We start from the raw sequence: 15,885 nt of genomic DNA, 5'->3' as shown, positions 1-15,885 counted from the left end.
ATTGTGACTAAGCAATGTAACTTAATCTACTTTTCTAGAAGGAAAGAGAGAGAGAGAATAAATAAATATAGTTCAATACTGAAGTAATTAAACTGAAGCTTGTGTAGACATATATTTTGTATTGTGTTGAAAAATTAAGAACATTTCTCAATAATTCTATATTCACTCAAGGTCTCCATCATCAGCTCCATACCGTAGTTCACGAGCCACGTCCCCCTACTCCCAGGTGACTGATCTGGCGGATGAGAGTAGCGCCTCCTCCTCTTCACCTGAAGTGACTGGTGGACCTGTGAGTGTGCTGGTGCGCAGGATGAAAGGTACCCTGGCAAGCTTGCGTAAATCTGTAGCATGGTACCCTCATGCTGAAGATCAGCCAGCGGCCTTTGACTCTGATGCTTCATGCTCTACGTCTGAACGCTCTGCCCACACTGAAGCACAGCATGGAGATACATCCCATGATCTGACGCACATCGCTACAATCCTGGAGCAGCTGGTATCCAGTGGAAGCATTCACCAGATCGCCAAAAACCTTGTCAGTCAGGTTCAGGGCGTTCTCCACGGCAGCAGTCCAGCCTCAATTCCTGTGGCTGTCGGCAAAAGCGTTTCAGATTCCGTCCTTTCTGCTAGCGTAATGAGAGCTCCGAAGAGGACATTAAGCGCCTCTCGTGTAGTTTACACGTATGCTGAGGAGGCGATCAAGAATTTGCTGCAGCCATACTTTCTCCCCCTTGTGGCATGGAATGATGAAGACGTGGCCGCTTCCAAAATGTCCTCCAGCTCTTACAGCAGCCGCCCACGTAGCTCCCTGGGTCCTTCCAGACCTAGTACTGCTATTAGTGATGGAGTCACCACGTCCCCTTCACGTGCGTTTGGTGAAGTTGCAGATCTCTTCACTCGAGTCATGACTTTCCAGGTAATGGACATGGTTGATTCCGAGCTAAAGAGACGTGCTCAGGTTCGCTTGTCATCACCTGACAAAGAGGAAAGTGTCACTGAGGGAGAAGCGCCCCATCTGGTTGATGCAGTCCCAGGTCTGCTTTCTGGATTGGTCGAGAGGTTCCTTTCAGAATTCAGCTATTCTGAATCTGCTCCATCTAATGCAGAGGACAATGTCAGAGGCACCCCGTCATCCCCCAGGAGCCAGAGCACACGATCTGGTACTGTGAGCAGTGAGTCAAGGTCTGCCTCACAAAAGCTTAAAAATGTTTTAGAGCTTTTCACCAAGGTGATGGTTAGCCAAGTCATGGATATTGTGCAGGTGGAACTGGAGAAAGATCAGACTAAGGTTTCCCCCATTGCAGAGGAACAGCTTGATGCTGAGCAGCCTCATAGCTCAGGCAGCAGACCATCAAGCTCTAGATTCTCTGATCAGCTCATCAGTTTGCACTCAGGTGTCACCCCTGTGTCCTCTGTGGTTGGTTCGGGCAGCAGTGACAATGGCTGCTTGGTCACTGTTCTAATGCTGAGACTGTTGGCCAAACTCAGAGATCAACCAACTGCTTCTGCTGATGAGATGGACGCCTCCAGGGAGTTGATTGAGAAAATCCTCTCTGAGTTCAGTAGCCCTTCAGGAAGTGTAAACTTCTACACTTATCCGGGTAACGTTAAGATCCAGGCAATGTACCAAACCATGGATAAGTTCCTCCTGAAGGAGTTTGGACCAGAGGCTGTCCTGCAGAGAGCGGTGGACACACAGGATGTATCCTTTGATCACATCTTGCTCACAGCACTGAGGAGGGAACTGCTGCCCCAGTGTGATGCTGAAGCCACTTCTGTCCCATCAGCCCTCAGTGCTTCACCCTCCTGTGAGCCTGTGCCGGGAGCAGCAGATGAGCAAACTGCCAGAGAGAAGCCCAAAAAGAGATTCAATATAAAGGTACTACAAAACACTGACCAGATATAGTTTGATTTAGCATTTACATTTCCCACAAATATCCTGTTTTCACAACAATACAAATATGGGTTTCACGTTGTTTTAAGAGATGTGTTTATCTTTTCAATCAGATGCCAAAACTGGGCAGAAAGAAGGTGTCTCCCACAAAGGCCTTTTCAGACTTTAGTAAGTATTATTATTGTGGTTGTTGTTGTTGTTTTTGTTGTTGTTGTTGTTGTTGTTATTGTGTTGTTCACCTTCCCTCTCTCCTCTCCAGCAGGTGTAAGTGTAGCTGCCCCTGCCCATCATACTCCACCTGTGCCCTCTTCTGGCCAGAGGACTTGCAAATGTTCCTTTTTCAGCAGGATGTTCACTTGTTGCATTCAAGGCTCATCTGAACCTTGAGCATTTTTTTTCTTGGAAACATTATTTTGCAGATTTCATCTGATTTTTGTGCCTTATACCCTCAGACAACCCCCCCCCCCCCCTTGCCCCAAATAATAATAATAATAATAATGAAAATAAATTAAAATAAAAAACATGCATGCACTCATGAACGTTTTCTTTTATTATTGCTTTTTGGGAGATCAAACAAAACTTTGTATCTTATGACTATTACTTCAGTTCACCAGAAGATGGCAACCTTTGAGTATGAAGAAATATAGCAAGTGTCCCTTTACTGGGACACAGCTTCAGCTACTTCAAACTACATGTTGTGTGTGTAAAGCGTAAAGGAATTGTTTGACTGGGAAATTACAAATGCCTGCACATAGCGTGGAGCATATCTCTTGTTTTTCTTAAAAATGTCTCACCCATGAACACAACACCACACAACACCCATGAAAGTACTATTGTGCTGACCAACATGTTTCAGAAGTAAGAACAGCTCTAATTCAAATGTCCTAGTGATTCTGTTGCATTGAACTACTTGTCAACCCCTGTAAGACACATGGGAGAACTTCCTCTGTCCTCAATCGGTTTCAAATCAACAGTCTGTAGGCTACTCCTTCCACAGGATCTATGGATCTAAAGCAGCATGCCCTCCTGGGCAAGCCATTGTTACACAGCATCCTCACACTCAGAGCCTGTTGTCTATAATATTGACATGATCAACGTTAGATTCTCCCAAGCAATTAAGAATGAAAGGCTTTGTTTTTGTCCCACAACTTGCACGCCATGAATCCTATTGTCTTCGGTCCCCGACTTTGACTGAGCCTTCCGCTAGCCGGAAACTTTTGGAAGACACAAAAGAAACTCGCTGCTCTGTCCACAGGCGGTTCTGGATGGCGGATCTGAAGTCTGCGAGACACACACACACACACACACACACACACATACACACATGCTTGTGGCTCTGGATATGTGTGCGAGCGACATACTCCAGCACTCGGAGCGTGCTATCAAAGGCTCACAGACCTGGAGCCCGTCTCTCCTCGTCAGTGGTTCCAGGCTCCCTCCTGGGCATCCGCGGGCACTGGGAATGGGGTTGGCCAGCCACTTGTGCTCTGTGCACAGGAGAGCAGAACTGATGCCTCAGATGGTTTCACACAGGGTGCCCCACTGACTGTTGCCTCTCACTGTCAACAGGGGGCACACTTCTCTCACAGAAACTGCAGAAAGTTGGCAATAAATGGTTTCTGATCATGTAGGGGGCTCTGTAAAAATATGTGAGACTTTCAAAAGGAGATATTTTATAGTTTCTATAGTGGGAGGCATAACTGGACACTTTGCATTATATTCAATATCACAGGTATTGGCTAATGGCTGGATTTAAATGAATTACAGATAATTTGAGATTAAGCGCTTCTTGAGAATGTGATTCCCTGAAATGATTTACATCTCACACAAATCACACTGTACCATACTCAACTCCTGAAAATCATTCATTATTTTATAGACTGCTCTGCAGCCTGCACTAGTTCTGCTTCATCATCCGGTCTCTGCGCATTATAAGACAACCTTGTTTTTACTTAGTCTACCTTCATGTTCCCAATGCAAAGCTCAGACAAATACTGACCCAGAGTAAATGGAGGTTCTATCCAGGTAGTCTTCTTTTAACATCGCACATGATATTTGTTAAAGTGCTCTTTTCACTTTCACTAAAGAGTTTCATTCCCTCCATGCACCCCAGGCCCCTGTTAAAAAAAATGCTGTGACAGTTGACTAGACTGAATGTGGGAAGGGCTTGAGTCTTCTGAGGAAACACCTTAGGAAAAACAAACAAACAAGTAAAGAAAAAGGCAGTTTCTTTCAGGGTTGTCCAGTGCTAAATGTTTGAGAGATCCGCCTTATCCCCAAGTTATCGTCAAAGCCAAGGCATTTTTATTTTTGGTGGTAAAGTGATGATACTGAGTGAAATTGCCCATCCTGTACAGGTATGCATTGCAAACATACAAAATGAAAATGGATTTTTTTAAATGGACGATTACAAAACTAATGTTTATGGAATCTATACTGTAGCTCACTGTGTAGCTTTTCCAAGTCAGGCAATACTTGACATAAAACATGCATTGTTTATATCAAAGATTTATTAGGATAATTTGTGATGAAGAGTGTTATGTTTCCCTCTGTAACAGCTGGCCACCAGAACTAGGACACCATCTTTAACAAGGGAAAATGGGAGCTAGCACCTTTCTGCACCCACCTAATGAATAAAGATTAACAGGACTATCCATGCAAAAGATGGCAGGGGGAATATGCATAAGTCTGACGTGTGAGGTGAAGCCTTGAGTATTGCCTGTCTGTCTCCTCTTAACTGAAGAACTAGGACTTCAGCCAGTCACCAAATCAAACGAGAAACAGTTTAGTCAGAACAGGTATAAACATATGCCAGATCAGATGGTGAGAGAACTTAAGTTTACGTGGCAATAATATTTTGAAGTACTGTTTGTCCTGATCCAGTGTCAGGGCATGTTTGCAGATTTAACAGGTTTGTTAGACTGGTTGTGAAAGATACGTGGAAGCACAGTAACGCAGTCACACACACGCACGCACACACACACACACACACACACACACACACACACACACACACACATTTGATAGAACAATGTGAGATGTTGCGATCGATGAACAAGCCGCAAACTACAGTCCCTTGCAATGGGGTGTGAGAGAGAAGCTGGCATCTGTTAGAGACTGGGTGGAACATTTTGGATGCTCTGCACAACAATGCTTCAGAGATTGGACCTAAATAGCGTGACTGAATGCTGTTGTATTATGCATGGTTTCCCATGCAAATGCCACAGCATTGACAGAAACCTTTGATCAGCTCCTCTTTGTGGCACTAACAGGCGAACAGTGCTCGGGTGTAATGACTACACCGTGGGGACTGGCGGAGAGATTCTATTAGAAAATGTGTTCAGTTTATTCACACCCTCATTCTGCACTCTCGATCGCTCTCTGTGTCTCTCACTTCACCTCTGCTTTTCAGCCCTTTTCTTTCTCCTTCTCTCTCTCTCTCTCTCTCTCTCTCTCTCTCTATTTTACTGTGTACATCTGCCTTTCGTCTTGCATGAACCATACTTTAGGGAGTGAGTCACTGTGTTAGCCAGTGCTGAGCGATGAGACGGTGGTGGTGTTGGGTGAGTTTGATGAAATGTCAAGGACCCCCTCTCTGAGACACACGTGGCGGCACACACAACTCCAGAGCGTTCCGGAGGAGAGAGCTGCAGATAAGGTGGCCGTAAAGCCAGCCGAGTGCGCTGATAAGGTGCGCACAAGTGAGAGACTGACAGCCCAAGGGCCCATGCTTTGTGACGATTAGCAACACAATAGCCGGGGATATTCATACAGCTTCTTTTAATACTCTCAAGGGATTTGGGGTAGACGAGGAGTGCGGTGGTGTGTGGGTGTGTGTGTGTGTGTGTGTGGTGGTGGTGGTGGTGAGGGGGAGTGATCTATCTTGGAAACTGGTCTCACCTGTTTGGAGAACTCTCCTAATTGTTTGCTCTTGGGATGAAAGAGGCGAGGCACATCTTCTATTGAATCCATATTTATTTCACAATGCCCACACAGTATGAGTCAGAGCAGACAGTGCGTTTGGCTCAGGAGCTTTCCTGAGCTTAGCCAGCCTTTGATCCATTCAAGAAAAAAAAAATGCATTCCCATATAAAGATGCTTCCAGTGAATGGAAACAGTACACCTGCTAGACTGTGAGATGAAAGGCTGAATATTAGCAGTTGAATTCATAAACACAGACTATAGAGATTATCTAAAGAAGGTTTAATAACAGATGCTGTTTGAAATATCCTATGTATAAAAGACTAAAATGCTATGAAGAGAGGGATGAACGCTCTAATGCTAGATTAGTTTTGGTCATGGATGCAGAAAGAATTCCTAAAAGTTTCAGACTTCACTTTGTTGAGCTGGGACCTGCTCAGTGAGAGGAGGTGATGATAGTAGTAGTAACACACGGGATGCATATCGTTGTTTATTGTTTAATTTCGCTGACCATGTGACAACAGTGAGCAAATGTGGCCTAACGCTTGGTCTCTTTAGCTGCCATTACTTCTTCATCACTGCGCTTGCTGGCCGGCAGGGGTGAACAGCTTGTCCCACACCTCCACCTTCATGATGGCTTTACCCATGGGGGACATGGTGGCCCTGATGTCCAGGTAGCTTCCCATGTAATTAATGCCCGAGCCGTTGGCCTCCTCCCTCTTAAAGCCCTGCTGGTTCTTCTCGTAGTACATCTCCTTGTACAGGGACTCATCACAGGCTCGGCTCTTGGGGTAGATCCCCACGGCGAACCAGTTCTTGTAGATGTTGTAGTCCCAGGGCACAGACCACATGATGGCCACAGTTTCGATGTGGTCGTTGCGGCTCCTCTCGAAGAGGTCATAGGTCATGACCCCCACGCTGCCCTTTGCTTTGGCGCTGGTCTTGCTGAAGGTGCACACCTCGGTCTTCAGGGGGCGCACGGTGGGTTGAGGGGGGTTAAACGTCTCTCCATTCTCCAGGAAGACCCTGTTCCCCACAACATCACACGTTACATATAGAATACACTAAGTGGAAATACAGACAACAGATCCTCATAGCTCAAAATAGTACAATGATATACAGGATAAAGCAGAAGTGTCTTATGTATAAATATCGGGGGCAGTCTCACCACTGTTCAAGTCAAATAAAACACGATTTAACCTGTTTACATAGTTATAACACAAATGCATTTTATGTACCATATGTTTTTTTGCAGGAAATCAAGAAAGGTCTAAGAGAGTTAATTTGGATAAATGACCAATGAGTAATGGAATTCTAGACTGAGGTTACTTCATTTGCCTTATATTTTTCTGCATGTGTGATTTCTCCCAAACAAACTCCGTTTCTGGAATATAAATAAGTGTCTCCTGCAAATCTATGTAAATGACCAATGAGCAAACTCCCAAGTGGCCAAACATGACTGCAGCCGGAGGTAAAGTGACCACATACACTGCAGATGCAAACACAAACACTACCGCGTTAATTGTGGATCACTTTCTGAGGTATCGACTGTGGCAGCACAATGAATGGGCTGGACGTTTCCAGGAGACAGTTAACTGCGGTTTTCTGCCTTGTGCTTTTGAGGTACTCTTTGTTCCACCATGTCTTGACTGGTGTAATCTATGGAGCTCGACAATGTGCACTCACCTGGGGTTGAGCAAGCAGTAGTTATTGGTGAGGTTGGAGATCTCAATGGTCACATTCCGACGGGTGCCTACATTGGCTGCCACGGCCTCTGCGGATTCAGACATGCTTTTTTTCCGTGTCCGCAAACGTGTGCTTTTGTGTCTCCGTGAATGTGTCCTATGTTTCCTGGGAGAAACATAACAGATGTTCATGTACAAAGTGAGTATGAGAGAAACAGAGAGGTGGAACGAAGGGTGATGGAGGGGAAGAAATAGCAATAGCAGCTGTCAACCACCCCTCCCGCCCCCACATTATCACTCCATTATTATATAGTGCTATACTGCCTCAAAAACCGCACTCACAACTGTGTTATACCAAACATCTGCACCCTGCCACGACTCACACGCTTCCATCTGGAGGCCCAGCACTTCTTCCCCAGTATAGTACTGTACAATTTAATAGCTCATTTATTGGCTGACTTAATACGGCACCATTCTGCAATCTGCGCTAAAATTCCATCAGTCATAAGACACCACTGCAAGTCTTCTGGTAATAAACAAACACATGAAGAATTTTTTTAAAAAAATCAACAAATAAATTAGATGCAAGCATGCGTCTGGAGTCATACCATTTCAGGCTTCTGACGCAACAACTTGACTTGTGAGGTTCTAACCCCCGAACCTTCACACCTGACTATAATTTGAGCCCTCACCTGGCACCCTAACCCCCGACTCATCTCTGACCTTGACCCTTGACCTGTAGCGGCTGTAACTTTGTGGTGCATGATCAGCATCTGCTCAGTCCTCTTAATTACCGCCTAGAGAGCCAGATCAATCCGAGGCCGGGGGGGAAATCTATTCCTTCAGTCCATACTTCAATACTACAGCCCAATAATACAGACATACTCCAAGCAAACAGATAAACAAAACAAGCCAGTGTGATAATAGTGCTCATCTCAGTCCAGGGCTAGCAGACAATGAGAGTGTGAATGTATTTGTTGATACAAGTAAATCTTTATCCAAGATAAATTTGTCACAGTTATTTTTTTCCCTTGCATGTCCTCTATATTAATTCTGAAAATGTCTCAGAGATTCTTTTCTGTTATATTCAGCATATGTACTGTAGTTGAGAGGGACGTACCTGAGACTCCCGTTAGCGGCTTAGCTCTTGGGTGTAAAGTTCCTCAGAGGATTCTTCAACTCCTTTTCACTTTTCCAAGCACACACCCTCTTCTCAAACTCAACACGCACACACACACACAAACACACAAAATCTCTCTCTCTCTCTCTCTTTCTCTCTCTCTCTCTGTCTCTCTCTCCCTCAAACACACACACACACACACACACACACACACACACACACACAGATCTACAGAGACTTTGAAAGGTGTGCAGCGTGTGTCATGCAGCCCCACAGATCCCCGCCCTGATGAGTGAGTACAGCCCAACAGACCAGAACAATGGAGTTCCTGGCACCGGCCCATTACACAAGCACGGAGAGGCACTCTGGGGCCCATGTTGCTCAACCCTGATAGATTGCTTCTGTCTGGATGCATGACTGATTCTGGCTCTCGTCCATCTCAGGTGTCTGTGTTGCTCAACAGGGATTCGGGTTGAAACAGGACCAGTGGAGACAGAAACCGCTGGGATTCATGCAGTGGGCTTTTAAGGTGGGGCTCAGATAGCATTGTGCAAGGTTGGAAACCAAACACATAATTTTCTCTTTTTTTCCACTCTTCCTTTCTTTCTCGTTGTGATAACAATGAGAGGCCCTTTATCTCTGTTGCCAAGGCAAACAGATATGCTTGTGTTTTGGATGCGAGCATGAAATGTTTTGTTCATATCGTCAGATATTATTTATGAGAAAAAGAAACAAGTTGAGAGGAGAGACACATTTTTAAAAGTAACGATTAGAGTCCACTATATATGTGACTAGGATTGACATTCTCAAAACATCAGTGATGGTTTATGCAGAAATGAAAGACATTCACAGGAATTAGTGTACATAAATGTTTTATTGCATCGAAACTTAAAGACAATTCCATCCGGTTCATGTTTCATCATGTTTTAAAAAAAAAGCTGTTGTCTTTTCATACACGGTGAATCTCTGCACCACCTGTTTGGACTCTCTTAGTGGCCCATCTTATCGTACAGCTCCAGCTTCAGTATGGCCTGGCCCATGTTGGACATGGTGGCCCTCAGGTCCACGTGGGCCCCTCTGTGCACCAGTCCCGAGGCCCCGGCCTCAATGCGGCTGAACATCGTGAAGTCCTTGCCCTCGTACATGTGCTCGTACAGCTTCTTGTCACAGGCACGCTCCGCCTCGAAGGCCCCGACTCCCAGATAGTTCTTGTAGAGGTTCTTGTCGAAGGGGACGGAGAACATGAGGGCCACGCGCTCGGTGCACAGCCGGTTCTGCATGTGGAAGAGGTCGTAGGTCAGGACCCCCACAGCCCCCGTGGCCGTGTTGTCGTCCTTGGTGAAGGAGCAGACCTCGGTCTTGGTGCTGCGGACGGTGGGCTGGGGCGGGTGGAAACAGAAGCCGCTGCTCATGTGGACCCTGTGGAGAGGAAAGAGGGAAGTGGACAAGAGAGCAGGGAAGGGAGATGGACGAGAGTTGTGAAATAGAAAAAGCGAAGACTATCTTTTAACTCCAGTAAGCTACAGATATAGCTGTGTGTTTGAATAGCACAAATTACAGTTTCTCCTACTCTCACTTTAAAATTGAGGTAGAACATTTTATCCTGTCCATAGATTCAAGAGCTAGTTACTGTGCCTTCACACCGCCGACGACTTGAGCTTCCAAGTCGTCATTAATTTTCAATGGAAACCATGCAGCTTCTCTCAGCTGCAAGCAGCGGCTAATCCGTCAGCGTCGCGTTTTGGGCGTTTTGGCCGTCTTGAGCGACTTGAGCGTCAGGCAGAAAGTTGAAATCGGCATAACTGTATGGTAATGAGCTATGGCGCGGTTCAGTGGCTAACGACCAGCAACGAACATGATCGAACATTGAATGTTGCCACGTCGGAGCGGCCAAAGTGTCCAAAGCTTCCCACAGCGTCTTTGGCCAGGCATCCAGACGCCCTGCCAAGGACACCTGTTGGAAGCTTTGGACGCTTCAGACGCTTTGGCCGCTCCGACGTGGCAGTATTCTATGTTCGATCATGTTCGTTGCTGGTCGTTTGCCGCTGAACCGCACCGAGAGAAGCTGGCCTCCATTCTCAAGTTGGCGACGGTGTGAACGTACAGTTATAGAGAAAATGTTATATTTGGTGCAGTGCATTCACACTCACAAAAAAACTTAGACTATAAGGGAATAAGGGAATAACTTAAAAATAAGGGAAGTGAGAAAGTCCCATTCTCTTTTTTCCCAAGCCCAACAGGGGACAGAATACTGTGGCTGGATGACTCTGAGCTGTCTACCCCGCTCTCCCTCCCCTGCTATACGGCGGTTTCCGTGCACCGGGCGTGGCGGCAGTGGCGGTGGCTGTGATGTCGCCGTACTTGGGGTTGATGAGGCAGTAGAAGCTGCTGACGTTGGTGATCTCCACGGTACAGTTCCTGTTGGTGGTCAGGGTGGCCGACACGGCCTCGGCTGTCTCAGGCATGCTGGCTGGCGGTGGGTCTCCGAGGACGAGGGCCGACGCGAAAAAAAGGACTAAAGCAGGGGAGCAGAACCAAATTAAACAGCGGCCAAAAATAGAAGCAGGACATAGCTGAAGGACTAAATGATAAGCGTTTTTTTTTGGAAAGGATATGGAAAAGAGAAAGCGGAAATGTAACTTTCCTAAGCGAGGAAAGGCATTAAATACAGTCCTGAGTACAGTTTCTTGGAGGCTGATTGGGAACGTATGTAAATATATAGCATTATGCACATACAGCAGCACACAACATTGAGGTGATAATATATGCGCTCGTGGAACAGATGTGTTTTTAACAGCTTGAACTTTCCAGTTAGCACACATTTCATCTCTTCCCTAACTGCATATGACAACACCGTTTTAGAAAAACACAATTTTTATATCAAATTGACACCTTGAGGAATCGACACATTCTGCAGAGCTGCAAAAGCTTTTAAAAGCAACACTTGAAGAAACTGCAACAAAAGCATTCAACTTTTTTTGTGCCAGACAAAAAGATATATATATGTAAATTGACACATTGATTAAAAAATACTTTGAAGACACTTCATTTAAAAGTAATTATTTCATATTGACGTAAAGTCAAAGAAAGACCGTCAAAAACGTACCTGAGTGTGATCAATGCTGTGAGAGGGGAATCAACCGGAATCCAGCGTGCAACAAGAGAGGGGCGGATAAAAGTTCCCTGTTCTCTCTTCTCCACTCCACAATGCCCTTCCTTCTTTCCTTCCCCTGTCAGCTCAGGTGCCAAATCCAACACATGGGTGGGTCCCTTCTTTCCCATACCTGGTGTTGCATGGAAAACTGACATGCCTGAATTGTATTTCACTTTCTCAAGGTGTTTGAAAGACTTAGTTGTTGTGGTTAATATAATATGAAGTATGCACGGTACATGTGACTGGAATAGGGATAGTTAACCAACCTGATGGGATGGTAGCATTTTGTCTTGAAACATGGAAGCAACTTTATCTCTATCACTAACTGTGTTTGGACTTGCATTCATGATGTACCTTCGTCAACAAAAGTTTTTTAATGAAATGGAATGGTAAATATGTGGAAATTTTACTGCAGTGCTGGTGTGTGTGTGTGTGTGTTTGTGTGTGTGTGTGTGTGTGCGTGTGCGTGTGTGTGTGCATGTGTGTGTGTGTGTGTGTGCGTGTGTGCGTGCCTGTTGGGGGTGGCTGGGACGAGTTTCAGCAGGAGTTTATTCTTTACTTCTTACGCTGCCATGACAGCCGCCACACTGGTGACAGCAGGTTCCAGAGGGGCCACAGACAGACAGAGAGAGAGTGGGCTCAGCTCTGCAGCACTGCAGCTTTACAAGAACCAACCTGCCGGTCCCCACCCCAGCTCTGTACCTCTTAGTCACACACACACACACACACACAGACACAAGCACACGCGCGCACACACACACACACACACACACACACACACACACACAAGCACACGCACACACACACACGCAAGCACATGCAAACACATGAACATGCACGCACAAACACTCACTCACACACACACACACACACACACACACACACACACACACACACACACACACAAACACACACAGCATAATACACCCACACACTGGCATAGTCACAGTCACATTCCTCGACAAATACACAAACAGACAGATTAGACGTCTATGGCAAAGCAGTAAAACATACACCCATCATGCTCAAACATGAACACGCCACGCCCATGCAGGCAAACACTCACACATCTGTATACTCCTGCTGTAGCCACCTCTTGCAAACATAGCGGTCTGCTCAGCGCCCTTTGGAGATGACCAGACGGAGAATACTGCTGTGGCATATAGGCAGAGGCACATTTGGATATCGATGAAGGAAACACTGGTCTAAAGGTCAAAGCTGTCCACTCTTAAGGCAGCCTTCCTAATGTCGCTGGAAATTGCTGTGTCACTGCGCTGCAGAAAGTCCCACTTGTGCCTGGACACTGACCACTGGCTTTTACCATGCTAGTGCATCAGCTGCAGAGTAAAATAAAACATACAGAACACGGATAGATGGGCACTTTATTGAGACCTCACTTCTGTTTTTTTGACCAGACTGACTCAGTATTGTGTGTACGTTATTTAAAGGCAATTGGGTGTACAACAAAACATTACTTAAAAGTACAAAAAGATGTGAAGAACAATTGAAAAGTGCTGAATGCTGTAAATCAAAACTTCTGAGATCAATATCTTTAAATGACAAAAAAGGTTGCATAGAACAGCATGTCATTTAAGCTATTTTGAAAACATTTAGAAGTTATTGCCATTGATTTGATGTTCTGTTGATTGGGGAGTACCTGACAGTATTTTTTTTACAATTATATGTCAGTGCCTTGAAAGGCAAATGTCTTAACACTACAGGAGCAAATGTCTTAACATTACAGGAGCTATATTTCTGTCTTCTTCTGCTTCTTCATTCTGTGAGTCAAAGGCACTTACCAATGCAGTGGGAGGACACAAACAAGAAAGGCTGTTAAGTCAATAGAGAATTAGAGAGAGAGAGAGAGAGAGAGAGAGAGAGAGATAGAGAGAGAGAGAGAGAGAGAGAACACAAAGTGCAGTCAACACCACCTGGGACACAGGGAGAAAATGCTAAACACACACACACAGCTGTACATGACCAGTAGGGGACAGAATCAGCCAAAACACTAACGGAAGCGTCCAATAATGTTAGAGCAATTTCTCATCTCTAAATTCTGATCTGATTTCTCCTTTCTAAATTCTGAACAAATTCCTAATTTCACCCTCTTGTGGCCCGATTACAGCCTTTCAGCAGTCAGTGTATTTATGGACAAGGTTTACACTGAGCCTCATACTTTGATTACAGCCATCTATGATGCCTCATAGTTTATGTGGATGCACATGACCAAGTAACGTACACTGCATGATATAAAAATCAAAAATTCATATCCACTGCAAACATTACATTAACAAGATCCTATAGCCTATACTGATACGTGAATGACAGCTCATTCATCTGCACAGTATATTATCACCTATTCCCTAGATAAGATGGTATTGGGGTGGGCAACATCTTGATCACGTTTCACATTTCACAGCTCATCAAAGGACGCTACAGGAAAAATTATGTTACAAAATGGAAATTTCTGGAATTTCCATGTCCACAGGGACTTTCCTTGCGCTGAAGTGTTCTCTTGGGGGGACCTATATCTTGAGTGACAGCAGCTGTACGTCCCAGTCCCTGTTTCTCGCGCTCTTGAACGCGTGCTCTGTTCTTGACAAGGAAGTGTTGGAGAACATGTGCCACTGGCAGCACATGCTGAGCTGCACAAAGGCATGTGACAGTGGTCAGCCATCTCCCACCATGACAAGGAGTAGCCTATTATTGCCATTAGCATTCGGAGACTTTTCATGGGCCTACATGCCACATGTTGCCGAAAAGAAACTTTCCCTAGTAGGAGAACAAATATTGTTCTTTTACTCCCCTGAGAGCCATTTCATTAACCTGTCACAAAATGTCCTGCTCGGGAAAAAAAGAAGCGAGGCAGCAAACATCGGAATGCTAATAGCAGGAATGAAAATAGGACATTAACATTAGATATATTTAAACTCACCTCCCCTGCCTATCCTATTAGCTGGGGAAATGGACTCTGTCTAAATGCGTAGCGGCAGTATGTGTTTGGGCTGGGTCATCATTAATCTCCTGTGGCAACGAGCTGGTCTCCCAGGCTAATAGGTGAAAATGGAGGATGAATTTGCAATGGGGGGGTGGAGATGGGGACAGAGACAGTGGGGTGGGGAGGGTGAAGCTAACTGAACACTTTGATGAATACCGAGATGGGCCATCCAGCCACACTGACATACGCACGGTAGGAGGGGTTTAAACTGGGGATGTGTGATGGTGTTGGTGGTGTGTGTGTATGTGTGTGTGGGGGGGGTGGGGTGGTGGTGGTGGTGGTGGTGGTGGTGGGGGGGGGGGGTGATAGGGGGATGTTGGTGGTGCTATAGGGTGGTGGTGGTGATTGATTGCCGTGGTTGGTACGAGGTTCCACACTCTCACTTTGTGATGAATAGGCTGTCAGCCACCCAGCGAACAACCCAAATAAGCCACACACACACACGCACACACACACACACACACACACACACACACACACACACGTACGCACGCACACACACACACACACACACATACACACACACACACACACACACACACACACACACACACACACACACACACACACACACACACACACACACACACACCGTTTAAAAGCATACCATCTCCCCAAGAGAACTGAAGGATTACGCAGTATGTGTAAATATTAAACGTCCATTATGGGGGATTACACCCATCACTATCCTCGGTGGGCCAGGTGGGATGGGGAGGGGACAGTGGAATAGAGGAGAGTGTAAAAAGAAAGCAGGCTCTCTGAGTTTCATCTCCCACTGGAAATATTTTTCTCTTCCTTTCATTTATTCCCCATATGATGTAAATCCTTGACACTAATCACATTCTTGAGCAGGTTTTTGTGTATGTGTGCATATGTGTAAGTGTGTACTGTATGTGTGTGTGTGTGTGTGTGTGTGTGTGTGAGAGAGAGAGAGAGGGAGAGAATGAGAGGGAGGGAGGGAGGGAGGGAGGGAGATTTTTGACTATAGCTGAGTTCATGAAACCTTTTTTCTGAAGCTTCTAGACTATTGAGAAAGAAAAGCAGCCTCTTCTACATCCCACACCCTACCACATATTCCACATGTCTCCCGGTGGGTGTCTCAGCACAGTGTACAGC

At 45.6% G+C, this 15,885-nt stretch overlaps 3 protein-coding genes across 3 annotated transcripts; 1 reads left to right on the top strand and 2 right to left on the bottom strand.

Annotated features, from left to right (window-relative positions):
• Positions 1-1,243: 1,243 nt before the first annotated feature.
• On the top strand, positions 1,244-2,278 carry LOC134075996 (uncharacterized). The gene is made up of 3 exons (XM_062531019.1): positions 1,244-1,876; positions 2,005-2,059; positions 2,151-2,278. Exons 1-3 carry the CDS (start codon positions 1,244-1,246, stop codon positions 2,276-2,278), a joined length of 816 nt encoding a protein of 271 aa, XP_062387003.1.
• A 3,570-nt stretch (positions 2,279-5,848) lies between these two features.
• apnl (actinoporin-like protein) lies at positions 5,849-8,814 on the bottom strand. Its single transcript, XM_062533163.1, has 3 exons — positions 8,618-8,814; positions 7,499-7,663; positions 5,849-6,838 (listed from the first exon to the last, which is right to left on the bottom strand). Exons 2-3 carry the CDS (start codon positions 7,600-7,602, stop codon positions 6,388-6,390), a joined length of 555 nt encoding a protein of 184 aa, XP_062389147.1. The 5' UTR covers positions 7,603-7,663; positions 8,618-8,814; the 3' UTR covers positions 5,849-6,387.
• A 658-nt stretch (positions 8,815-9,472) lies between these two features.
• Positions 9,473-11,876, bottom strand: LOC134077509 (uncharacterized). Its single transcript, XM_062533161.1, has 3 exons — positions 11,724-11,876; positions 10,979-11,132; positions 9,473-10,036 (listed from the first exon to the last, which is right to left on the bottom strand). Exons 2-3 carry the CDS (start codon positions 11,080-11,082, stop codon positions 9,607-9,609), a joined length of 534 nt encoding a protein of 177 aa, XP_062389145.1. The 5' UTR covers positions 11,083-11,132; positions 11,724-11,876; the 3' UTR covers positions 9,473-9,606.
• Between the last annotated feature and the right edge of the window lie 4,009 nt (positions 11,877-15,885).

Source organism: Sardina pilchardus, chromosome 3, assembly GCF_963854185.1.
Source record: "Sardina pilchardus chromosome 3, fSarPil1.1, whole genome shotgun sequence".
NCBI classification, from domain to species: domain Eukaryota; kingdom Metazoa; phylum Chordata; class Actinopteri; order Clupeiformes; family Clupeidae; genus Sardina; species Sardina pilchardus.
The sequence above is the reverse complement of the archived record's forward strand: the minus strand, read 5'-3'. Positions and strand labels throughout refer to the sequence as shown.

Bases quoted from the DNA above. Each gene is read 5' to 3' on its own strand.
- LOC134075996 (XM_062531019.1), top strand. From the start codon at position 1,244: ATGGATATTGTGCAGGTGGAACTGGAGAAAGATCAGACTAAGGTTTCC. The intron at 1,877-2,004 runs GTACTACAAAAC...CTTTTCAATCAG, and splicing joins AAAAGAGATTCAATATAAAG to ATGCCAAAACTGGGCAGAAA. The intron at 2,060-2,150 runs GTAAGTATTATT...TCTCCTCTCCAG, and splicing joins AAAGGCCTTTTCAGACTTTA to CAGGTGTAAGTGTAGCTGCC.
- apnl (XM_062533163.1), bottom strand. From the start codon at position 7,602: ATGTCTGAATCCGCAGAGGCCGTGGCAGCCAATGTAGGCACCCGTCGG. The intron at 6,839-7,498 runs GTGAGTGCACAT...TGTGGGGAACAG, and splicing joins TACTGCTTGCTCAACCCCAG to GGTCTTCCTGGAGAATGGAG.
- LOC134077509 (XM_062533161.1), bottom strand. From the start codon at position 11,082: ATGCCTGAGACAGCCGAGGCCGTGTCGGCCACCCTGACCACCAACAGG. The intron at 10,037-10,978 runs GTACGGCGACAT...TCCTCTCCACAG, and splicing joins TACTGCCTCATCAACCCCAA to GGTCCACATGAGCAGCGGCT.